Below are 26,853 nucleotides of genomic sequence, written 5' to 3' on the forward strand. Positions count from 1 at the left end.
CATTCAGCTAGAAACATTTATTCAACACTTCTTAGAACATGCAGAAGGCCTAACATTTCTGGAAGAGGAGCTCAGCCTTAGAGCCCAGATGCTCCAAGGACAATTTCAAACCCTTAATAATGCTCTAGTTTGGTATGCTGTACTTCATTATTATGTATGCCCCCTAACTGGGTTCTGAGCTTTTTCTTCTGTTCTGCAGTGATCAATCAATCAATCCAGAGCACCTTTTGCCTTTCCTTTGCAAGAGAACCAACCACCTTCACTTCACTTATGCAAATCACAAACAACTTTCAAAGCTCCCACAATAAAGAGATCAATGATCTGGAGGATTCACTTCAGAAGGAGGCATAAGGAGAGTACAACTTGATGTGATCCCAAAAAATCTGCAGTCTACTTTATTAATTCTGCTTTTTTTGAAGAAAAACATGAAAGAAGTAATACTGTATGATCTTGCAGGTGTAGATAAAGACCAGTATCTCACTGAACTATGGGAAGAGGAAAGGAATTAATCCTATGTAACTTGAAGTACAGCCAAAATTTTTTTAAAAAAACTGCTTCATGTTTAAGAAATGTAAATTAAATACAAATGAGTAATAATGAAAAAAAAAATGTTGGCCTTTATCCTCAAGGAGAAAATAACTGGCTTGTTCAGCCAGTCTTGCTCAAGTTGCGCTTTTCATTTCTAAAGATAAACTACTTGACTATATCACTATCTTGGTAAAATGCAAGAGCAAGTGAAAAGGGAAAATATTAATTCACATCCACAAGGAAAAAAAAATCACTAATGATCCAGATTCATAAATGTAGGAAACACACTTTAGTACTGAAATAGTCTCTGTTCACTCAAGTACATTCAAATAGAAATCTACTTTAATAAATGTGCCTATTTCTGCACTGTTGCTAGAAAATGTAATTAGGCTTTTTAACATCTTGAGTACAAAAATAACTGATCATTCCAAAAAATTAGCAACTAATTTCCATCTCTGAACACTAGAACACTAACGTGTTTCTGAAATTTATCTCATAAACCCAAAGCATTGTCACATTGTATGGCAAGAATGAAGAAAGTCTTCTCTCCTACAGTCTCAAATTTTAATCAAGCTGGACAGTGACAGAATAAAAATAAATAATTTTTTCCATTTTAATCCTTTGACATTTATCTGAAAAACATTAATAGTTGAAGGTATTATACCACATGAAAGGGAATTTTACTTTTTCTATTCTTGTATTTTAGAGTATCTTCAGAATCTTCCAACATCCACAGTTTCATTCATGCAGTTATAATTCACTAGAATTTTCCTTATGCTTATCCTGATTATTTGAAGGTTTATGACTTCTCTCATAGAAGTTTTCAATTCCTAACTTTTAACATTAAACTGAATTTTTCAGCTCTCAAACTGCCTGAATACAATTCCATTTTTTATACTAATTGAACAGATGCAATCCCAAGTTCACCTATATACTAATTCATTAGTATGTACTGCACATACCTGATTCAGCAAGGCGTAATTTTGAGAAATTAGAGCCAACAGACCTTTAACTCTTGTGCAAGTAAAATGTACCACCCAAATTTCTTATGCCTATGCATAATATATAAAGATGATAATGAAGTGAACAGACAAAGCGTATTTCAAGTGATGTTCTATGCAGACAATAGTTAGACCTGTGTTGTTTTTTTTCATTAAAGGGGAAAAACAATTATTTCTGTAATCAGGATTACAGTGCTTCCCCAATTGATTAAGCTACTACACGAGGCAGAGGGCTTTGAAGACAAAGAGCTGGCTGTCACTTTCACAATGAAAGAACTACTAATGCATTATATTTTTTTGAGGCTTAGAACACACCCATTCAACAGCTTCACAAAACAAGCATAACACAAACATATATGGAACATACACATCAGTACTTCAGAAATACTGGGGGTTTGTAACCTATCATCCTGAAGTTGACCCTTCAGTCATATTATTCAGCAATAAGGGGGAGGTAGAAGAATGAACAGACACCTGACAAAATTAATTCACATGCTAGTTTGGTTTTTAAACTGTTTGCTCTGTAGTAGCTAAAGAATGAACATAAGGGTTTCAAAGTCTTGCCCATATAAAAATCCCAGCTGTAAATCCAGTCCTAATGTGCTCAAGGTCTCTTTAGTGAGTAAATTCTGAAGATATACTTTCTCTAGTTGTCTTCTGCTTTCAGAAATTGACAATGTGCAATGTCAAGAGTTCTAAATCACAGTTTTCATGCCTCCTGCTTAATATTCTACCACTTTTCAGCAATTCAGAAATTAAGTCACTCTCTCCCTATCTTTAGTAATTTCTAAAAATGTCTTCTGAATAAATCTGCTTACAGAGACAGTATGTGTTACCACAAGTTTCCTCACAGCCGGTCTATCAGCATTCACTAAGTACCCAAAAATCAGTAGGTCATTTTAATACCACCTACTACTTTCTTTCACAAGATAAGTCTCAATTTTCCTTGTAACATGGAAAATTTTTCCACCACTGAAAAAGATCTGATTTAATCTTATCATTTTACAGGGGCACAAAAGTGGTGGTAAAGATGAGCACAAGATACAGGTTAATGGCATGGGATGCACTATAGGGCCACACTGAGTCACCTTGTTTTGAGTGAGAAAACAGAGAAGATCTAAGAGAAGGGCTCTCACAGAGTAATTCTGCTCTCTGAAAAAGGATTAAACTCATCTAGCTGTACAGAAGCCAGTTTATATTATCAGAAAATGAGAAAGACAACCATTTTCCACTTTTATTTTCCCCAGTATACTGACAGCAAAGCTTTTTGATACTAAAGGGTTTTGTACTCCTCTTTGCAAGATGTTTAATGTGATGATCTAAAAAAACATTCCTTAGTTTCTTAAAGCATCAGAATCATCTCGAAGCGAAACATAAAAGCATGTTCTATTTCCCCAGCCCAGCCTTAAAGTGAAGAACACTAATACTGAAGGAAAGAAAGAAAACTAGTGTTTTTAACAGTTCAGCATTGCCTTTTAAAGGTGATAACTATTTCCTGTATCTGTATCTAAAATGGGCAAAAAACCCAATGTCTCTTTAAAATACTGTTCTCTTCTAAGGAACAACTCAATCTGGGATGAGACAAGTTTAAAGATCACTAGAATATTACAGAATCATATCTAAACTTCCTTTTAGATGCCCCAGTGCAGGCTTACTCTTACACCTGCAGTAAATTAGTTGTATTTCAGAAGTACCTTCTGAAAATGGAAATCAAAGGCTTGCACACAAATACTTACTGCGGGTATCAGTAACTTTTTTACTTCTTCAACAGCCCTCTTCAGCTTTATTTCTGCTCTGTTTTGAGCATCCTCCACAGTGATAAGTACATGTAAATCTTCATTCAGGTGTTCCCAGTTGGGCTTGCCTCGATTCTGTTCTTCCTAAAAAAATAAAAACATGGAAGTTATGAAGCACTTACATTCTGTATAAAGCAATTACAAACAGTAGACAAATTCAATTCTGTGAATAGTACAAACTTTATTTTCAGTGATGTTTCTTCGTACTTCGGAGACTTTCACATCATGTGAACTCAGCCTTCAAAATATCATTTTGGAGTTTTGTTTGTGTTTTGGAACCTCCTACTCTGTATTACACTTTTTAAAGACTACAATGCATATGCACTCTCTTAAGAGTCCTCAGAACACCTTCCTCAGCTGAATAAAGGAGCAAGAATAAGAATACAAACACAATCTTTTGAAGAGAAGTGAAACAGACACCAGACATAGAAACTCCATCTGAATCACTCCAAAGGACAAGAAAGCAATCTCCAGTGTTAGAATCACTTTCAAATACTCATGAAAAGTAGTTTCAAAGAGTCAAACAGTACAAAAGGAACAGAAGTTGCCATTTTCAAAGAAGAGCTGCATGTACTGGATGAAGAGAAGACAGGAGGAGATGACAAGGCTTTAATACTGAAGTTACAGAAGGGCAAGTGACAAGATGGTCACCATTGCACAGGTACTCATCACATCCATGGCATCAGTAATCCCAAAGATAAATATTAGAAATGTTTTCAGAAAGGGAAAGCATGCTAAACAAAGCATTTCAATTTTAAACAACAGAAACCAACAAATTTAAGTAACACATTCAAGTAGCCTGTCTTTCAAAAATAAGATAATGAAACACAAACACAGATGAAACTTCCCAACTCCTTTTTCATTAAACAGTGAATAAAGCTCGCTAAATATTCATGAAACCTCATTTAAATTTGACAATATTTAAAATATAATATAAAAAGTTAAAAAAAAATGGGGCCTCAAAAAATAAGTTGATTACACGTTTGAATCTATAAAAAGGCCCACATAAACAAATCCTACTTATGTAAAACTTAAAAAGCCGGGTATAATAGAAGAGTCTCCTATTTGTAAGATAAACCCTTGTGGCTTAACCACAATTCACACTTTTATTTATTTATTTATTTATTTATTTATTATTGCAAACGTGTCTTTTCCCCAAGTTTCATGAAAACTTCCTTCAGGAAATCAGATACATTGAGGAAATGTTCTAAGATTTAATGCCAACAAATGTTTGCAGTGCCTCATATTCATATATATCTGAGGGAGCACTGCTCCTTAGAGTGTTTTATTTTTAATTCAGCTAAGTCTGAAATGTTTTGTGGAATAGACAAGGATAAAAACTGGCATAAAAAAACTGAACCATGAGAGATGTATGAAAAATGTATATAAAAGAATCAGTACTTTGAAAGTACTTTTCACTATGTATATAACATGGACATATCCAATACTCCATACTACCAGATACAGTGGTGTCTTTTGCTGCTTTTTATGTTATCTTCGCCAACTTTTTTAACAAAGGTGGCTGTGACAATAGGCCTGCCAGTTTCAGAAGCTGGTAACAGAGAGAAAAATAACTCTCATTTACAATATAACAGAGAATGTGATGCAAAGTGCAGCTGAGTTATATAACATGGTCTCTGTTGGAATGTAATCTTTGAAAGAACTGTCTATGACAAGTTATTTGCTACTGATTTATTCAATTGTGATCAAAACTCCACTATTACTTTTTAAACAATTCCATTATTTTTTGTTTCAATCCAAAACAGCTCCAATTTTGAGCTGTTTTCTTTCAAGATGGTGACAAGCTACATCAATACGAGGTCGTATACAAAATAATATGTCACAGGTATGAAGAATGAGAGAAGGTTCCTAAACCAGCAGAGGGCAGAGGAAGAAATGTGCAACTACCTCTTCTTGCACTGACACAGTGCTGGAATGGGAAACGTCCTAGATACTAACACCAGATGCAAGAAACCTGCACAACTATAATATCACAGGAGGCAAAACAAATGATAAAAATTTTACAAGGCCAAGAGGAACAAATGAGAAGGAAAGCGTCCCCAGGTAAATCAACAAGTTCCATTCCTGAAAGACAAGGAATGCCTAAATGCAGTGTTAGCTACCATGCCATTAAACACCATGCACCATGTTTATACACAGTGTAGGCAAACATACAGGTGCTTTATGGGGTTGTAACCTTTTCTCTCATAATGAAAATAATAAGGTACAAAGTCACCAAAACTTGTTTCAGATTACATCAAGTTACAAGTTACATCAAGTATTGGCACTGTACTCCAAATTACTCTGTTGCAGTGTGAGAATTTTTTGTCCACTTTAAAAAGAGAACAAAAAGCTGCATACAGGACAATGAAATGATACTGAAGATTTTTTAACCCTCTAATTTACTTTTTGGTCAAACATGCTGTATGAAAGGTTTATGATCACAGGTATTATTAGGGTGAGACCTTAGAGAACAAGCAACCATACAAACAACTTACCAGTAAGAAGTAGTGTATGACTATGATAAACTTTTCTGTAGCCATAAAGTAATAAAACACTGTTGTTGAGAGTGCTATTTATTAAGTCAAATGCTAAGTCTGAAAAAAAAGGCTAGAAATAAAATTTCACACTATGTTTAAAAAATTAAAGAGAAAAAACAGAGTTTGCAATGGACTTCTGATTTATGTTTTATCTCAATACACTGGGGTTATCATTTCATCCAGTGCTCCCATTCCATCTAACAAGATGGTTTTCTTAGTGGGCTAATAGTTTTCTAAGAAATGTCTTTTGTTCAATTGAAAATGCTCCTTGAATGTTGTATCAGTATGTATATTTGATTATATATGTGTTTGCTTTTACCCAAACTGGGAAATTCAGGTCTTTACTAGCTCATTCATTCCAACAGCAAGTCAGATGCAAAACACAGAGATATAGTCATGAAAGAGAGATAATCTGCAAACCTCTCGCACTTAAAAGCAACCATTTTTTATGCTACCTCATTCTCCTTTTAAATCCTGAAAGAATGGTTTGGAAAAATATATTTTCCCTGAAGTAGACTCTTTAGTTATAATAAAATAATCCTCTGTGCAACAAGTCTTGGACACATCTTTTCTCAACCATGTTTTGTTATAGTAAAACCTGAACAGTTAAGTTTAATATATCTGGAACACAAGTAGGAAGGTATCTTATGAAAACACATGTAATATGTGTCCAAGATTTTAAAGGCTGATTAGGGTTTTCTGTTGAATGTTTTGGGGGAGAAAATGGTGAAAAGATGGGCAGGAAAGAATTATTACAACTTGCCTCACTGCATAACTTGGTACAAAGAAACTACAAGATGTGGTGGTCCTGAAGTGAATCACAGGTAAGACAAACCAGCTCACTCACAGATTCAGAAAATGCCTGGGGTGAGAAGGGACCCTGAACATCATCCAATCCAAACCCCCTGCTCAGGACAGGGTCAACTCAAGCATGTTGCTATGGGCCAGGTTCTAAACATCTCCAAGGACAGAGACTCCATCCCCTCCCCTGGGAGACCTTCTCAGTGTTCAACCAGTGTTCAGTCACAAAAACAAAAAGCTTTTCCTTAGGCTTAAACATAACTTCTTTTCTTTCTCATTGCCCATTGCCCCTTGTCCTTCAGTAGCAACTGTTGAGCCATTTAGCCTAGCTGCCAGGTCTACCTATTGAAAAAGTAGTCAGGAGTAACAGAAATTGCCATGAGAATTATTTTGGGAAAGAAACATTTGCTACCACAGCAGGAAGGGCACAAGGAAGAACCAGCACCAGGGAAATCAGAAAACCTGGCTAAGACTTGGGGAAAAAGAAATTCAATTGCATATATTCAAAATTATATTACATACACAAGGAGCAATTGGCAGCATGAAATCTTCCTGCATCCCAGAAATTGTTTATGGAAGAATTACACAAGAAAAATGGAGACTGAAAATGTAGAAAACTACAAAGTACAGTGATTTATGCTACAACCTTGGGAAACAACAATATTAGAAAAGCTTAATTATAAGCAAACTATCTTGTCTGCTAAATTAAAGAACATTAAGGACAACATAAATGGCAGATGAAACTTCACTGTGCTCCTGGTTTGGCAGAAATTTCAGTATCCTTAAATATAGCCTAATTCTGTAGACAGGTTTGTTTCATTCTCTTGCCTGTGCGTGTACACTCATTAATCCTCAGAGTACCTATGCACAATAATGGACTACTCAATATTTATCTTGCTATTCGGGTCAATCTATTAGGTAGTTAAAGAAAAATATTGCTACAAGTCCTCAAAATTTATCTGCATAAAAATAAAGTACTGTAGCTACAGGAATTTTCTTGGGGAGGGATTTAGAGGGAAGCAGAAAAGCAGGTAAAGGATGCAACTGACCTGAATCTATAAAATCAAACTTGAACATTAGAAAGGTTAAAACTCATCTAAAATAGAGTATGAAGTTAGGTCTCTTCCCTATCTAGCCAATATGTTTCAAAGAACTTCAAAAAAATTATTATCAACTTAAAAAAAAAATAAAATCTAAACCGTATTTCTCACCCCCAAGACCTTCACAATGGCAACTAATGAAAAATAAGTTGACAAATTAAAAACTGGTGAAGTAGGATCCAGTCACTTCCAACTGTCAGAATGCCATTAAAAAAAAATGAAATAAACACTGAAAAAATACTATGGTAGTATCTGTTTATACGCAGCCAGAGAAATATTAGTTAGATAAGAAAGAGCGAAAGAAAGAATGAAAGAAAGAACGAAAGAAATGTGGTAAGAGTGGAAGCAACTTTCCCACACAGAACTTTTTCAGAAAGCTAAGGGCTATTCTATAGTAATAAAAAAAGTGCAGCTTCCAGTCTATGCACCTTTTTCCACTCCTTCTCATACAACTTCCTGTAATGTAGGCCACTAAAAAGATTCAAAACCAGTTCAGTACGAACAGCAGGATCTTTTAAAGAAGTCACCAGCTCAAGCAAGTGTTGAAAATTAACCTTAGTATTCTCACTCATCTTGATGTGATAGGCTATTAAATTCTGTTTTCACCAACCTATTAAATAAGCTGGTCTCCCTGCTGAATGACAAAAACTACAGAAAAGATAGAGTAAAAGGGAAGAATGTTTTCATATGATGTCAAATTCAGCACTAAAATTAAAAGGCATCAGAATAGCTTTAGTCCTTCCAACTATACAAAGGTTTAATTCAAGTACACTCTAAGAACTTTAATTAAAATTATCCTAAGATATAAAACCCAGTATAATCACTCACAGCCACTTCTCACAGTCAGATGGAGGAGGCAAGATGTGAAGAAAGTAATTCAGCTATTTAGAAAAATCTCACAATATGTTTTGTCTAATAAATTGTGCTGTAGGTACATTAAAATTGATGGTAGCTCTGGTGAATATTTCTTTTCCATAATGAAAACATTCAAACATATATACCAAAGTTTTGAAAATAATTCAAAGAGCAGTTTAAAAGAAGCTGTGTGAATTTAAAAAAATAAAGCTAATACGTTGATTTTAAAGAATTTTGAAGCAGAAGTTAAATTTAACCAAAAAGTCACAAATAAGGTCAATATAAATAAATTCTAGTCCTGATCTAATGTTAGTATTTTTAAGTAAGACATGATATGTATTGCGGCCATACAACAATATCTGAATCAGTAAGTCCAAGAGAAACATTATTCAACCTTTTAATACAGTTTACATCTTACTTTACAACCTTTTGTTGACACAGTTGAACTGGTAAAACCAAGTCAGAGAAATCTTAGAAGAATGCACTTTGCCCTAAAGTCATACACTCCCAACCTTTCAAGAGTTGTCTTGTTTTGTTGAATGAAACAACCCTTAACCTTTCAGAAGTTGTCTTGTGCTGTTTAATGAAACTTCCCTTCTTGCAAGTGTTCTGCAAGCCTGAGCTACAGAATTGTATTTTTAAATTTTTGGCTTCTCTACTGCAGAGATAGTTCAAAACAAACATCCAGAAGACAGAAGATTTCTGTAATATTGTGCAAGGAATAAACCACTCAGTCTGCAAATAATTCCACATCAGCTGATCCATATCCATGAGAAGTCCAGACGTAATGAAGCAAAAATCCCTGGGATAATCTCTTACTGTATCCTTTCCTGAGCAGTGCAACTTCCTAAGGTTCAGTGCCCTTGCCAGGCAGGCAGCCCTTACTGCTCCCTCTGGGACTGGCCCCAGCACCACACCAGCCCTTCAGAGCACATGCTCATGCAGCAGATGCCTCCCCACTTCCCCGCCTCATTTTCTGTTGGACAAGGGAATTTACAACCATGAAGGGTTACACAGAGAGCCAACACAAGGTCAGTGCCGCAGCTGGGGAAAAGGAGAAGGTGAGGAAACATATTTTAACACAACTGCCCCTTAAAAGACTGTCTCACCAAGTCTCATGAAACTGTCCCAAGTGAAATCCAATTATGCACATGCCAGGGACAGAACACACAGTCATCTTTGTTATCTGGAATGAAGCAACCTGCTCATCTGTGTATTAAATGCCAGTATTACAGTAACAACTGTAAACTGGGGCTTCCTCCTCCCATTTTTGCGACTGAATCTTAGATCTTGACAGGATTGACTGGTAAAAAACAAAGAAAAAATCCTGAAAAACGACCCATCTATCCCCAAACCCGTATTTGAACGACACAGTCCTGATATTAACATTTCAACAGAAGTTGTTAATTTAGATGAGGCCTGCAAACAAAATAAGTACTTAGTAAGTACCAAAAATAGAGGTTTTCATCAGACGAAACTTCAAGCCAGCCCTGCAGAAAACCAGTTTAAAATGATGCACTAATTACAGTATCTGTTTGAACAACAGAAGTAATTTTATAACATGAAGCATCAGAACACACTGATTGTCCTAACCCCTGCTGATAAACTGCTTTAATTGTGCAGTTACAGTCAGGCAAATTAACACAGACTTTTACTCCTACTGAGTTTCTAATGGCAGCAGTTCACAAGCAGAAAGCTGATAAAAAAAGTAAGGTTACAAAAGCATGCTGAGGGAATAGCACCTGGTCAGGGGGAACATGGCAGCTTACTCCACATTTAGAATTTCTGATCGAAGTTTTCACCTATAGAAACAACTGATCAATTGTTTAAATTGACAGTCACATACTTGCTGTTTTGATTGTCAAACAAGTTAGTGCTATTTATTGAGTCTTTAATTATAAATTATTATTGTACGCCAAGCCCCCACACCAAGACAATTTTAGATTGAAACAGTGGGTGTCTTCCAGCACACACTAAAGTAGCCAGCAGCTGTCAAACATTGTCAAAGGGCATTATCTAAAGCATCTTTTAAGAACTGCTCTAAAAAAAAAAAAAAAAATCTGGCGGCATGAAACAGGCTAATGTTTAAATGACACAAGAGGATTCTGTTCTCTGCTCTCAGAGCCTCAACACAGGCTTTGTGCTCTGAGATCTCCAGCCAGGCCCCGCCCCAAGCGCTCCCAAAGCCGCGGCTCTGGAGCGCAGCAGTGCGCGGAGCCAGCACATCCCCGGGTGCTGCGGGCACAGCTGGATGCTCCTGTCACCGCCTGGCCACCAGTGACACGGCCAAAAACAGGAACACCCAGAGAAACCAGCAACACAGCTGCATTCCCAGCCGCTTCTTGCACGCTTCTCACAAGTTGTGCCCGTGTGAAAAATAAGGCTTGTGGAACAAGCTGTATTGTCAAGTGCTATCAAAGCCCAGGAGCCTGTTAAGACTGAGTATTTCACTGCTGTGGGATAAAAGTAAAAAAGTTTTGCATGCATTGGTATTCATAGGGAAATAAATGAGAATTTAGCACATGAAATGCACAGCATAAACTCAATAGCTGGATATATTCATTAGAGATGAATGCAATTTTTAATATTGATACTTAAAATTACTATGAAGTAACAAACTTTACCCAGGCAGAGGAGTGAGACCGTTAATTTCTCTGAGTTTGGACTACAGGTAAGAGTTATAACACTTCATCAGTATTCCTGGCATACTAAACTTTATATGGATGCAGTTACACTGTAATCCAAGTATGGTTTTATTCCCCTACAGAAATCTGGATAAGCAGTATGAAACATTTCACAATATTGTGATTCTTTTTTACACGCTGACCACTCAGTAAACAAACATCAAATTCCCTTGAAAGAAAATGAAATACCAATAAATCCTGAATGCAAGTCTTCTTAGTTCACAGCTAGCTTTAGATGGCTTTTTGAAGTGAAGTACCTGAATATTCTGAATCACAAGGTACAAAAGGCATTTTTCAGTGCTGGCTTCCACCAACAAAACCTAATCTGTGAGAGTGGACACATTCCTCAGAGCATTCTCTAATCAGCAAATACAGGCAGTAAGTGTACTTAAACTCATGACTCAAGTCCATTCATCATCAGTCATTAATGAAATTAACTTCAAAATAACCCACAACTGTTATAAAATCACTTCTGCATAAACCTATTTGCCTCTGAGTTTATGAGCATTATTAATCAGTATAAAGTTGATTCCACTATTCAGCTTTAGATGAAGAAAGATGGCAAAAGTAAGTGTTCTTTTATATACCTTATTATCAAGCAGCACTTATCTACCATGCACACATAGTACATTATGATGTTTGAAGTAAATTTACTTCAAAACTTTTAAAAATAATTAACAAGACATTAAGATCATATATATATATATGTAATAGAAAACAAACCTAGAATAGATCAGTTTTTATGAATATGAAATGGTATCTCTTGAAGCAGAACCAACATGTCACTAATATTATATTTTACTATATAATACTATTGAATTTACACTTTTAAGTACGTTATTTTGTATATCTCAGTTTTTTATTTAAGCAGTATTCCAGCTGTATTATGTTTTAATTTACCATTTTATTTCCTTCTACCCAGGAAGAAGACTAGGGCACCAATGTACTAGGCCTTGCTAACATGCCTCTATTCCACCCAAAAACTTAGCAAGGTAAATAAAATTCTACTAAAGTTCATGCTGACAGGCAAAATAGTCTTAAACTAAAATCTGATGACCATTTTTCATCTGGGATTCTTATACGAGGAGAGTGAAAGCGCTAACAATCCAAAAGGCCTAAATCTAATTTACTCTCCAGAACTAACTCAAGGCATGGCAACTTCAAGAAATTTGCTTGAAGAAAGAAGCTGCAACCCTAAGAAAATGCAACTTAACTATCCAGTGGTTTGTACATAGTTCAGGAACAGAGCATCAAGATCCTAGCACTGCCTGAGGTAAAAAGTCACCAAGATCACCAGGTGCTGTTCCAGGAGTGCCCTAATACCGGGCCACAGAAACATAGAAGGAGGTGCTTCCCCCACTTTGCCCTCCTGAAAATCACTTCCCAGAAGGTGAGGAAAAGAAAAAAAAAGGAGGCATCCCCAACCCAACCATCATAAAGGACTTCAGGAGTTAGGGTTCTGTATTTTTACTTAGGACTGGAAGCTTTTTGCAGTTATGAATGTTCAAGTAAAACAGACATAGCATACTGAGGTGTACCCTTGTTTATAGCTTCAAGGCAATCATCCTAGTTTTTAGCTTTTCCATTAATATGAAACTTTTACTTTCATCTGTGCAATGGACACTAATGGTAGAAAGCATCATAGCACCTCTGATTCAATGATTTGGGAGCTTGGGGACAGTGATTTCACATTTTAGAATACTTATTGTATTGTTTCAGTAAACAGCTATCACTATATCCTCAACTGTGCTTACAGGGAAGAAATTGTCTGCTCATTGGTTTCTCAGTCTTTTAGTCTACACAGGATACTACTCCCAAATATTTCTCTGAGAATCTTTTTTTTTTTTTTTTTTTTTTTTTTTATGGTTAAGAGAAAACTAAGCAAACAAACAACAACGAACTAAAACCCAACCCCAAAAACACTGTTCTTGACTCCAATCTGGAATGTCATTTACATTTATAGCATGCTGCACTTGGAAAACTGCACTCTATGTTGTATTAGCCACTAGCATTTGGCTAAGTAAAAAAACATAAAACAAATTATACTTTTGTGTTCATTGGATGTCATGATCAGCTCCTAGGCTAGTAGTGTAATTGTATATGTTTTGCAACATTTTCTTTCCTCTTTTGAAGTACTATCATGTAACTTTCATCGTCAGTAACTGCTGCACGTAATTGTGGCATCTGTCCTTACTGAATTTCAGCCATTTTTTATTTCTCCATTCCATGTTTTATTTCCTCTGTCTTATTCTGACTTGATTACTGCTTCACACAGCAAACCTGGCCAATGTATTAACATTCCCCTCACCAATAATCTGAAATTCTGTGTTAAATTGATCTATTTCACAGCTAAACTCATCCTCAAACCCCTGGGCTCCTGCTCTTTTATTACAGCTCCACATAAAAGGGATCTTGAACAAACTGAAAGGGTCAAGAAGTATCAAAATAAACCCACTCTTCTCTTCAGGTGCTATTCCTGCTTAATCTAAGCATGAATTCCAGAAACTTTCACTCATTTACGTTAAAAGCCTACAAAGTGACAAAACTACAGTAATTCATATATAAATTTGTGAAATTTCATTTTTTTTAATAACTGGGAATAAGTGACGGGGTTGTTTTTTTTTTTTCCAAACTGGATTTACAGACCTCCTAAAGAAAATGAGGGGAAAGAAATATCAAGAGGAGAAAAAAAATTGTAATAGCTAAGCGACCTTTTGGAAGTATCAGAATAAACAGCTGCTGATACCTTGCATTTTAATGCCAACACATCCACACTTCTACTTCCTTCCTCTCAATTTGTCTATCGCTTCCAGAGTCCTGTGGCTCAGCCTTTGCTTGAAAATCTGACCATTCTGCCATTAGCATTTCCTCAAGGAGAAGCTGCACGTGCCTCTCATGTAGATAAAAAATACAAGATACATAAATAGGGGTTCCTCTACATAAATCTTAGTGAAGGTCTTAAGAGAGTATATTGAAGACAACTCTGTAAAATTGCAATACATTTCCACCAACCCTTTGCTTTTTTTGTTACAAAATAACTGTAAACTTTTTAAGAAAGAATTTTTCTTCCCTATTTTCCCATGCTGCTAACATTTACAATAACACTACTAACATTAACAATCTTTCCTGAGACTGCTTAGCACTTAGTAAGAAATGTGAAATTTCACTAACTCCAAAGCTCTGCACAAAAGTATACAAAGATGTTACTACAGAATATTTTTAACAGAAACTTACATTGAACACATTAACATAACTTCACTGTGCCAAGAAAATTAAAAAGCACCACCTCTTAGTCCACAAGATAATAGACAAGTTTCAGATACAGCATAAAACTATATCCAGAAGCCAAATTTAAGAAAATAAAACTGAAAATTCTTCCCTATTTCCTCCCCTTCCCCAAAAAAATGAAGTAAAAAAGTAACAGGTTTGTATTTTTTACTTTTTGTATGTACAAAAATGTGACCTTGGCTTAAGAACATGAAGTTACTACTGTTTCTATAAACTCAAATGAGTTTATGTAACATAAAATAAAATTATTGTTATAGTAATATGTTGATAGCTTTATTTTAGGACATTGTGATCTTTAGGGTTTTTTTTTGTTTGTCAAAGCAGTTAACAAAGAGACTCATTAATCAAAACAAACATACCTAGGTAGTAGTTAAGTAACTTCAAGTAACTCAAATAACTTCCCAAGCCATAAAGAAACTGTTTTGCTCACAGAAATGAGAAAGAAAAAAAAAAAAAAAAAAGAAAAAAAGAGCTGAAACAAACACTCCACACCACTGTTTTTTTTCAGAATGATTTGGGGATGGGTTAGGGAAGAGAAAGGATAGAGTATGTAACTTTAACCTGTGACACTTTGCTAATAGAATTTTACTCGTGGGTGACAAAAACGCAGCCAAACACAGGAAAGGTGCCATGTGCAGGAAAACAAAGCTGTTTTTATTGCTGGGACCAGGCTGATATGGCTGCAGTGTCAGAGTTTTAGCTCAAAATCTGTATATTGCAATTCTTGAGAGTGGTTCTTTGTGATTTGGATGTGTAACTAAACAATAACTGAGTTTTGACAAGAGCAGGCAGAGTCAGAGTGGAAAAAAGAAGGTGGGAATGAGGGATGTAATCAATGTTACAACAGCTCTCAAACAAACTGAAGTGCTTTGTGGAATCCTGACCTTAGCAGAAAATAGTTTAGCAAGTATTTACATGATAATATCTAGTATTTTTCTTATTTTCCCCTTTTTGTTTCAATTCTTGGGATGAATCTTCACTGGGAATTTCCTCAAAGATGTACTCCTGCTTCCTCTAGGTGTGCCAAGCTAGCAAGAAGACTAAAGTGCATAGGCAGCTAAATGCTACCCTATACATTTGGATTAAAAGCACCTCTTATTTCAACAAAAAAAGCAGAATGCTAAATATAAACCAAACTGTTCCATAAGTGGCTGCTTCAATGAATATTGGGAACTTTAGCTACGATGTCTGTGCTGATAATTAGAACACTAATCTTGCACAGTCACTTCAGAGAAAGAAACCATCCCAAATCCCAAAACAGAACTATTCTGAGTTTTCTTGTATAGAAGGGCTTCCTCCACAGACTTCAGTTTAACACAGCTGCAGGGGTAACTGCTCACTGCCACAAGAGAAGTGGCTCCACTCCTTTCTCCTTCCCTGTTCTCTGTACCAGCAGCAGCCCTTGCTGGGGCTTTCCAGGGCCAGTTAACACCGCAGCAAACCCTACTGTCAGATCAGGTTTTCCTGTTTAGCCAGCTGAACTGGCTGGGTGACACATTCCACAAGAGGCAGGCTGAGCACAAAGGAGGGCACAGGCACATCTCCCTCTGCAGGGAGCTGCCAGCTGTCAGTCACACACACCTCTGGCAGGACAGACAGCCACTTCCAAAGGCAGTGAGGGTGGGGAGCCCCTCGCTCTGCCTGCCCAGGGGACATGCTGGCATTTCTAAGTGCCATGTACGGCACATGTAATCTTACCGCAATACATAAATTACTATTAAAAGTCAGCTATTCTGAAAACTCAGTTTCCACACCAAGTTAGGCCTGCAAAGCAATCAGCTTCCTTCCACTTCAAATGCTACATCTCAGCTGCTTAACCCTGAGAAACTAGCACACTGAGTCCCATGTATTTAAACAAGGGTGTGTCAAAGAAAAAAAACTTGTCATTCACAGCATAGTGATTAAAACTCTAAATTCACTTAGGCATAAAGGTTTGGAATGTTCTTAAAAATGTGCAATTTCACAGGAGATATTAATGAAATTATATATACTAAGTTATATTTTTAAAATAAATGAAGTTCTGTTACAAAGAATACAAAGAAAAATCAAATTTTCCACTGAGTACAGAGCTGACAATAAACACTAACAAACTGAAGTTGAGCGCTTGAAAGAATCCAGAACTACCGCCTCAAATAATCTCAGCACACAAGTTTTCCCTGTATTTAAGACTGAAACCTTGCACACAGCCTGTAATTAGAGATTTATTCCAGCAGTTGCCTCAAATCCTTGCTACAATTATGTGCACAACCAAGCTACCACCTAGATAATTCAAAGTATGATCATTGTTCCAAACCTTCTTTGCGACCAATTTCATGCAACTACTCTATTGATTATAATGACTACAGAATGAGGAGCATTCCACCACGTGCCACTGCTCTCAAGGCTGGATTAAAACACAGTAATAGCCATGCCAGTTAAAGGCTGTGTAACTGAGTGTCAGCTTGGCACTGATATTAAATGGCTTTTGAGAATATCACTGATAATATCTTAGGGAAACCTTCCCTACGGCACAGAACTGATGGATGTTCAGGATGCCCCTTTACTACCCAGATTGCATCAATCCAGTGATTTAAAAAAAAAAAAAAATCAAATAAAAAAGCCCCACAGAACCAAAAAAGCAAACGAACAAAAAACCAACCAAACAAGGATTAAACAAACCCATCAACCAAACAAATAACACCACCAAAAAAAAAAGAAAAAAAAAATATATATCAAAAAAAGCCAGCACATAGCAATATGACTTTAACATTGCAACTCCTCATACTCTGATGATTTTCAGAGAATTCCCTGGTCCTTCAATGAATCTGTCCTTAAGGTCTGGGTTTGGAAGTCTTTATTCACTTTCTACACTTAATGAGGTAAAAACCACAAAAATTTTAGTTCATTTAAAATACTGTACACTAGCATCAGCTCTTTATATAGTATCTGTGCAACATATTTAAAATAAAAGCCTTGTGAAATTAATGAAATAAATAATTTCTGTAAAGGAGTAATTATGAAAATTATGTCCACTTTCTAAATTGGGAAATAATGTTTAATAAACCTCCTGCTCATTACATAAGTACAAAAGAAAGTGAAAACTAGTGGTATTTTTGATTCAAAGTCAAATATCACAATATTTACATGTATACTGGTTTCAGGAGAGAATGTCTAGATATGCATCCTTCAAGATCCCATTTAATTAGCAGTCGTCCAACTGCTGTTTAGGAGACCTCATCATCCTTCCAAAAAGACACCTGGTTTCACGGTAACTTTTTGAATCCCAGAAATTCTGGTAAAATGTACAAAATCATTCACCAAAGTAATGTAATTTTCTAAAAAACTAATTAAATAATAGTAAACTTGCATCATTTCGAGTAAAACTGAGTGTGCAAACTAAGATCTATAACCAGCCAAATTAACACAGCTCTATTTCAAGTCACCACAACATGCAAAATTAAGGCTTATTATGAAACATTTCAAGTTCTGTTTTTTTCAACACATTCCCTTAGATACCAAAGATATTAATGCACAGAAAAATATCATTAAGAAATACAGGGCAGATTAAAAGAGGCAAACAACATGTAAATATGAAGCTACAGAAGCAAAGTAAATCCTTGATGTGCTACCCAAGTCACTAATTTAAAAAGAGCAACTTTTAAACAAATTCCAGAACGCTATCAGAAACATGCAAGAAGTTATTAAAAAACTAACTGCTTCTGCTCTTCAAAAGACAAGTTCCAAGCTTCTTTCATTAAAATATCCATTATATACATTTTCAGACTGCACGCTTATCTGCCCCCACAAAAAATCAAATGGAAGTTTTACAGTTGAACTTAATATACTTCTGAATTACGAAAGTTGCAGGAGGTAAGACTTGGTAGAAAAGGTCATTATGTGGAAGCTTTTCTTACATTTTACAATGGTTTCATCCACCTTAGAAAATAAGACAGCATTGTACATGAATTGAGGACAAAAATAATTACACACTTTGCTCACATCCTCGAGAGACAGGTAGAAGAAAGGTCAATTTCCTCATTCTAAACGTTTCCTCTTCTTCAGAAAAGCACAAGCATTACAGCTTTTTTCAAAATCCATTTCCAAGAGATGACAAGGATTTACTGCCAACTGACAGGTCCTGAACTCCCACCTCCTTTTTCCCATCCTCTCCCTTCTCAAATTGGAACAGGTATTAATTTGGATCCATGCAGCTTATTAACTAGCAATTTTTTTTAATGCCCACTGAACTATTCTCACACATAAGTTGGCCAAAATCTAGCTTCTTTGCTGTTCCCACTATAACCCCCTAACATGGATTAGCACATTTGTTCCCACCTCCCAAAAGAAGTTAAGCAAAACTTCCAAACTTCCCAAATGTGTCATCTTGTACTCTTATGCAATGATGCAAACTGTCTGGTTTTATTCACAATAACGAATAGGAAGGTCAAAAAAAAAAAAAAAAAAAAAAAAAAAATCAGCAAAAGAGATGGATAGTTCTTTCCTGTACCTCTAAGACAGCCTTCAAGATGATGTGATGCCATCAGGAGAAACTCAGTGTGAGATTTCAGGAATGTCCCTAGCACAGAAACGTTACAGGTTTCATACCAGTACATGAGAGGTTGCTCAACTGTTCATAGTGAGCACACCAAAGAACTGATTTGAACACCAGCAGCTGGAAGTAAGAAACAATCAGCACTTTTCTTATTTTTCTAAGAAGAAAATCACCTACAACCCACCCAACAAACTTTCAGTTTGTAGATCAGTTCAAAAGAAAAAACTTCAACAATTATTATCATGAAAACCTAATATTAGAGCTACCTATTTTTACAGCAACTGGATATTGCAACAGTGTGTAACTGATGTGAAACCTGTCAATAACCAATAAAAGCTTAAATATATTGCTCTTCACACAGAATCATACAAAGCAAATTTAGGAAAGGGTGAGAGGCTGAGGTTCTTTTTCAGCCAGTCTCCTCAAATAATAGGGGATTTGCAAAAACTTACTGGCGTGTTTACAAGAAGTAAAACATTTACTTGCCTCTACCTCCAAAATTGCTGCATCATGGCTGTCTCTGCTCTTAAAGGAGACCTGAAAAGCAAAAAAAAATTGGGCTTGTGCCCTATTTTGCTTCTTTAAGAAGTTTGAGAGGCATGAAGAGTTGGAATTAGGGTTTTGTTTTATTTTTGGCTGTGATGGACATAAATTATTCCTTCTTGTTTACACTTGAGATTGAAATTTCAATAAGCTATAAGACAACCTAGTAAAGGAAAAACAGTGCAAATATCAACAGAAGCTAAGTCACAGAAGAAAGAAGTTTTTTTCCCCCTCACCCCTACTTATTCATGTTCTCCTACATTTGAGTGAGGAGTAGCACAAATCCTTTTCAAGAGTTAAGCATTCTTGCACTACCACTATTTGTGATATGCACACAAATTAATGTTTTAACATTGTGCATGTTAAAGAAAAAAAAAAAAGAGGAAAAACCCAGAAAATTGACTGAGGTTGTATTTTAAAATTTTAAGATAAAAACAACTGGGAAGAACTCAAGTCCTTTTCAGGGACTCTTTATGGTTAAAAATAAGAAAATAAGTAAAATAATTGTTAGAAGTTCTCTGCAAATGGCAAAGAGTGAAAAATTCATGAACTGGCTAGCTATAAAAGGGAAACAAACATGATTTCCTCTTCCACTACTAATATAGCCTGTAAGACATTTCCTGTGTATGCTTGTAGTGATACAGTTATCATAAGAAAAAAGATGCTGCAATGGATTTTCTAAAAATTAGCATATTTTGTATTATAGCACTAGTAAAATAAAATTAAAATTTATACTAGATGCAAATGAGCAAAGAGTATAGTTTGTTTTAACTAAAGCCCATTACTGCTCTCGCAACTGGAATAGCTCATTAGTATTAAGTGAGATGGGATGTATTTCCATTCCAAAAAAATTGTTCAAAGCCCCTTCCTATTCCTTCCAGCCACACTTCAACAATGTAATTCCCATATATGAAAAAGTCTAATTTTTTATTAAAAAAGAAAATTTAAAATGCTGCTTATGAAAAACATGCAATCATCAAGAAAAATAAAAGCACGATGCCTAATAAGACAACAAATTCTCATAAATTATATATCACTGAAAAACTACACTCAACCAGTACAGGGCTGTAGTCAATATTTTAAGCCAAATCAGTGATCTGGCTGAAGGTCCTTATCATTACACACATGGAATATGATCTTCCTGAAATGCTAAACCAACATTAGACAGGCCAAAGACCTGAGCATCTTTAGCACAGGTCTGTTACTCAACTCAGCTCTCTATTACCAACAATTATAGACAGTGTTACTTCTGCAGTTGCAACACGCAACAGGCACCAATTCAAACAATACTGGCACTTAACTAAATGCCCCAATGGCATAATTCAAAAGGGGTTATTTTGGTTTGGGGTTATGGGACAGTTGGCTTGTGTTTGGGGGTTTTTTTAATGTATTTTGCTTTTGCAGTTATTTGGTTAGTGGAGGGGGCATGTTTGGTAGGGGTTTCTTTTTCCTGCCCCATATGCATTATAAATAGGGAATGGAACTAAATAAAACCAGGAAAAAAGCAACAAATTTCATGTTTCTGTAAAACATTGGGAAAAAATCTTTAAAAATTTATCACAATTAAGAAAACAATGTTTCGTTTAGAAGTGACTAAGAGGCATATAAAGAAACATATTTCAAGATCACACAAAAACTGTTTCAAAGCTATGAAAAAAAAAAATCACTAAATTATAGATTTTTTTCTCCTTTCTGTTGATCTATTTTCACCAAAAACTTCTTACTTTTCTGGGTGAAATATATATATATATATATATCATAGCAAGCTAGAAGTTAAAAGTGAAAAAATTTTAATGCCAACACTGACGTATCTCTATCATGGAATGTGAAGGTGAAGTTTAACTTTGCAGGTTGAGTCTATTTAACAACCAGCTGTCACTGAAAATAGCAGCCCTGACTCTGCTACTTCCACTGAGCTGCCCCTGCTGCTCAGACAATTGTGCAGGGGCCAATTTAGGAAACTCACAAACTCAATTGACTCCTGAGGATGCACATGAAGCAGTGGGAACAGATGTCCTAAGGCCTTTCACGGGGACTGGCCATCACATCAATCCAAACATAGTGCTGTACCACTCACAGAAAACCTTCAATAATTTGCAATAGAGAGAAGATTTTGTCCTCTGAGGACTACTAATATGATTAGAGCTCAGGCATTACTCTGCTTAAGAGTGTGTGAGCCTCTTCAATCCTGTATAATTTGACACAAATTTAAGTAAAAACACTTCAAATTAAATTCTAATCTAAGGTATCTGTGGTGACTTCAATATCCATTATATCACCTTCTTAAGGAAAAGTGTATTTATATAGCATAGAATTCACTTTAACATTACCAACCATATCAATGAAACAAATACATTACTTTATTTTTAAATTATGTTTTTAATATCCTTTTTACTATGCAACAAATAGTACATATGAAACTATTTAGTTTGATACCTCTTCTGCCTACACAATTACTTCATATAAAGTATTAAATTCCATTTAAATGTTATGGAATAAAAGTGCATGACTGACTTTGGGGGGAAAAAAAAATCTAAGTAATCAAGTAAAATCAAGTAAAAATCAAAGTACCTCAAACTATCAATTTCAAAGCTATTCTCCCCAGGAATTTGAAAGAAATTAATCTTCTGCTGTAATTTACAAACAATACTTAGACCATATACTCAAACTTCTTGCTGCAAAACCATATGGTCTCACAGGGAAAGACACCTTCACAAAAAAGTGCTTGCCTAAGTCAGAAAAATCATCAGTGAAAGTTGTTGATAGGATTTTTTTCCCTCTGTAAGTGAAGCACATTTTAATTATTCAACAAATTACTCGAATACTCAACAAAAGTAAAATTGAAGTTTCCAATGCAAGTCATGCTCAGTAAGCACACACAGTGTATAACTTCCATACCTTCTCTGCTCTGCCCCCAACCCTTACTCTGCAGGCAGAGTTAATATGATTTATTCCACTTTTGCAGGATGCCACATTCTTCTGGTGGGGACAGAAAGGTGGAAACCATCTGCACTAAAACTTTATTGACTGACTTAGTACATAACATACAACTATTTAGCACACCAACACTCAAGCTTCACAAGGCAAGGAAAGCATCCACTGCAGTTGCAGTATATGCAAAGTAAAAAAACAGGCACAGATCATCTATAAAAAAGTTAAAGGACACCAACAGCATGAAATACACAGACAAATCAATGGATGAAGAAGGAATTCAAAAAACCACGAGGTGTCTCAAAACAAGACGGGATGTTTTTATTTGGGCACTTAAATACTTATAAACTGTTTTAATAGCTTGCTTTAACATGATACGACATGCAGGATAACATACCTATTAGAGTTTTAAAACACTGCCCCATTTTAGGCAGGAGATATTACTTCATTACTCTGAAGATACCAACAAATAACCTCCTAAATCTGACGATGGAACAATACACAAAAATACCACAAAGATTCAAAAACACAGGCATGCAAAAGTGTTTATAACATACCTATATAAGAAAAAGCACTAAGAAAATAAAGAATTACACTAAATGAGAAAGTTTTCACTGTAGATGTTCACTGAGTCCAAAGAGCAGCTAAATTACCTCTGAATAATCATGTAACACCTGAAACTCCAGGTACAGAAATTATTAGTACAAAGCTCCACACTGAGTTTTTCACTTTGTATGTTTCTAATGTTTCCCTTACATATGGGAATACGCTTGGGTTGTTTTGATTTTTTTTGTAATATGTCACCAACCACACAGTCCCAGGACACTGAATTCCATGCATTCTGCAAGTTCTGTATGTCCCAGTGTTCACCTCGTCCTGTAAGTAATTAACATGGCTCTTAACCCTATTAATCACTGTAAATCCTGGTATGAAAAGCTGAGTGAACAGACTATTCAAATATCTAGTTTGATACATACGAAAAACCTCAGCTGCAGAAAGCAAGAAACTGATTATCATCTCAGAAAATGTACTTGTAAAAATCACAGATAAATAAACATGAGAAAAAAAAAAAAAACCTTTTGTAACTATTGTCAAATTCTGTGCAGACTTAACACCTTGTTCTCAGTTTCCTCCTGATCCCTCTGGCCTAATTTTGTTCATCTCAAACGTGCTACATTTCCTGTTGGCTGTGCTGCCTCACTTCCTTTTTAATAACCCCCTTGCAGAATTTCAAACTGGTCACACAAGTGAGCATGCTTTACTCCTTTTTTTGACACAAGCAAAGAAATCTCCAAAAACCCTGCCTGTTTAAAATAAATTTAGTTTTTCAGTTTTTCTAATGTAAGGCTAGTAAGAAGACACACAACAAAAAACCACTACTCTAGTCATTAAAACTTGTTGCTGAATACTGTTCTAGATTAATGATGATTGGCTATTTCAGACATGTCACACACTATGACCAAAGTAACAGCAAAGTACAAAGTACAAAGTGTCAAAGTACATCTCTGAGATGAGATGTAGAAAAACCATACTGGAATGCTAGAATTTTAGCTTGATCTTTACCAATAAGCTGTTTTAATTTTAGCATATAGGAATATACGAAGTCCATGATGCACAAAACCAGATACAGGGGGAAAATAGCAGTATAGATACACACACACAAACACACTGTATATATATATATATGTATATATAACAGAAGTTTTTGTGATCTGTATAAGATTTTGATGAAGTAAATGGTACATTTTACAACATAGAAATTTTATTCTATACATCTTACCCATTATGCCTCTCTTTTTATACTTCAGCTTAACTCCAAATAATTTTTTCCCAATTTTAGAGACTTTGACCAGAAAGAATAGTCAGGATGATTTAATCTGGCCTTCAATATATCATAGGCCATTACTTTTCAATAGAAAAAGAACTGCTCTGACAGTAATCATTAAAAATTGGTTTAGAGTGTATCCAAGGTCATCATAACTTGACTTCGCTAATACACGGAATTAAAGTTTGTTTCTAGATGGATTCCTTACATTTTCTTGAAGAGAAATCTCTATCACTCAAAATCTGATTTAAAGAAAATTCTTAGCTTTGAGGCACAGATATACTACGGGCTAACTGGTAAATTCTCCTTACTTTTTTTTACAGTAAATTTTGCAATTTCACACCTTAACCTCATTCTCAACTGCCCAAATGGCTCAAAAAAATGGACAGGAGGGATAAAGAACATCAATATCATTGCTATCTACTTTTTAAAAATCTTAGGTAGTTGTGCTCAATGTGACCTCACTAGAAAGAATACTTATCATTGTTATGCAGCCAAAAACTGGAAGTACAAATGTGAGACATAGTCTATAGGTCCAAACCATAAATAAAATATCGTTCACATTTTCAGTCTTTTAGCTGTTGATCCTACATAGGCAGGATCTGAGCCTGCAGCAAATTATGATTCATTGTGTGCCTCTGCAATAAAACCAAGTTTTACGACATGCTTTCAGCAGGACTGTTTTCATCAGAAAGAAAAAAGCATGTTTAGCAGGTGTATATATATTTCAAATGACAAGTACCATCAACTCAGATTATAGGGAGATAGAGGGTCTGAATTTTCCTCAGTGGTACATAAACCCTGTCAACAGGATGTTTAGAAGTGGTGTTCTGGATGACTATGTGGAGAGCAGCAAGCTCTCAGCTTCTAGATTTTTCTAGTGGTAGAGGAAAGTTCAACTTTTTTCCCAGAGTTACCAAGATAGCGAGCTTTTCCTATTTGATCAAGTGTATAACTTAACATAATCATTTTTGTCCAACTTTTTAGTGGAATTTGTGAAAAATTGTCCATGGGGTGAGTGCAGAAAACTGCCATATTTGTGCATTGTAGCTGGCATTTCTCAAATGGGAAAGACCTCCCAAAATCTTAGACTGGAAAAGAGAATTCCCATTCAGTCTTTGACTTAGGAACTTCATTCTGGAGCACAACCAGACACACAGCAATTCCTCTCAAGGAACTGCAAGCTGTACAAGAATAGTAAAGAATATAAAGGGAATGCATGCTTGTCAAAATGGGTTCAGGAAAGGCAATTGTAAAGTTCCATTCTTTTCCACTTCTTAACGCAACATCTAATTCCAACACAGAATTTTTCCTCTCTTCAAGAAGATCTGCACATAGAAATTACATGACAATATAGCAAATTAATACCTATGTAAAAATTGGATGTTACAATGTTATTTTAAAATTTTGCACGTGGAAATAAACTTCTCTAAACGTGAATACAAGAAAGAGTTCCTCAAATTGTAACTGAACTACATAACAAAGAAAATACTCAAAAAGTGCTAACAATTTTTTTTCCAGAAAATTTGCAAAGTCAATGAAACATAATCAGAACAATTTAAGCAGAAAAATGTGAGAGCTTTGCTGCATTTTCTTTACAGGGAACAAAATGTACAGTATGTCCATTTAAGACTGTTCATTTTAGAAGAACACACACATCGACTTTATTTGAGGCTGGGAATTTATACTGAATGCATGATGGTCTGAGGAAGCATTAACAGAGTGGCTTTGGGATTACAAAAACTGTCTGTGGTTTAAGTCTACTAATCTAAATGCACATCAAACTAAAACTCCATGGGGTTTTTCTACAGTGCAGAGAAAAGAAAACTGGAAGAAACTGTTAAAGAAACAGAAATAACTGCACTTCAAAATGCCAGATCATAAAACACCTTATCTAGTTCTTATTTAATGCTTATCACTGTTTACATGGCATGAAAGGGCAATTGTGTAGTGAGTAAGAGCAAATCTACATTTATTGACTTTATGAATTACCTGCAGAAAACGTAACCAGTAATCATGTAGCAACTTATTGCTAAATACAAAAATTTAATGAAATCTATCAGTTAATATGCCCAGAAGAACATTTACTAAAGTAAATGAAAAGCAGACTACTTAAAAAAAACCCCAGTTAAGATCTAAGATGGGCTTTCTAGTGTTCTTTCTGTAAACCATGATCAATTCACACCGTCACAACTTTTTTTTCTGTAAACCTGATTTTTTCACAGGACTTTGCTTGCATCCTGTGATACTACAGTGCTCCACTAAAAAATGAAATCTAGCTTTCTGCTCTTCAACAATGACACTCTGTTGAGGTTTTCAACAAAACAAGAAAATCTTTCAAATTTCCACACCTCACGAATTCTTTTAAGAAACTGTTTTATCTGTAATGATTTTTTTGTTTGTTTGTGTATGGTTATCTCTAAGACCAGT

At 35.4% G+C, this 26,853-nt stretch overlaps 1 protein-coding gene across 10 annotated transcripts in view; it reads right to left on the reverse strand.

Moving 5' to 3' along the window:
• Positions 1-26,853, reverse strand: part of QKI (QKI, KH domain containing RNA binding) — a 149,216-nt gene that overhangs the window by 45,512 nt on the left and 76,851 nt on the right. For 5 of the 10 annotated variants that reach the window (XR_008839992.1, XR_008839991.1, XM_056486219.1 and 2 more), the window contains exons 4-5: positions 19,611-19,661; positions 3,266-3,409 (exon numbers count right to left, since the gene is read on the reverse strand). Coding sequence is in view for 6 of the 10 variants with exons in the window: in XM_056486219.1 (XP_056342194.1) it covers positions 3,266-3,409; positions 19,611-19,661 (195 nt within the window). In the remaining 4 variants the exon portion in view is untranslated. The remainder of the gene's footprint in view (positions 1-3,265; positions 3,410-19,610; positions 19,662-26,853) is intronic. The other 5 variants (XR_008839994.1, XR_008839993.1, XM_056486223.1 and 2 more) reach the window with 1 other exon arrangement.

This window comes from Oenanthe melanoleuca, chromosome 3 (assembly GCF_029582105.1).
Source record: "Oenanthe melanoleuca isolate GR-GAL-2019-014 chromosome 3, OMel1.0, whole genome shotgun sequence".
NCBI classification, from domain to species: Eukaryota; Metazoa; Chordata; class Aves; order Passeriformes; family Muscicapidae; genus Oenanthe; species Oenanthe melanoleuca.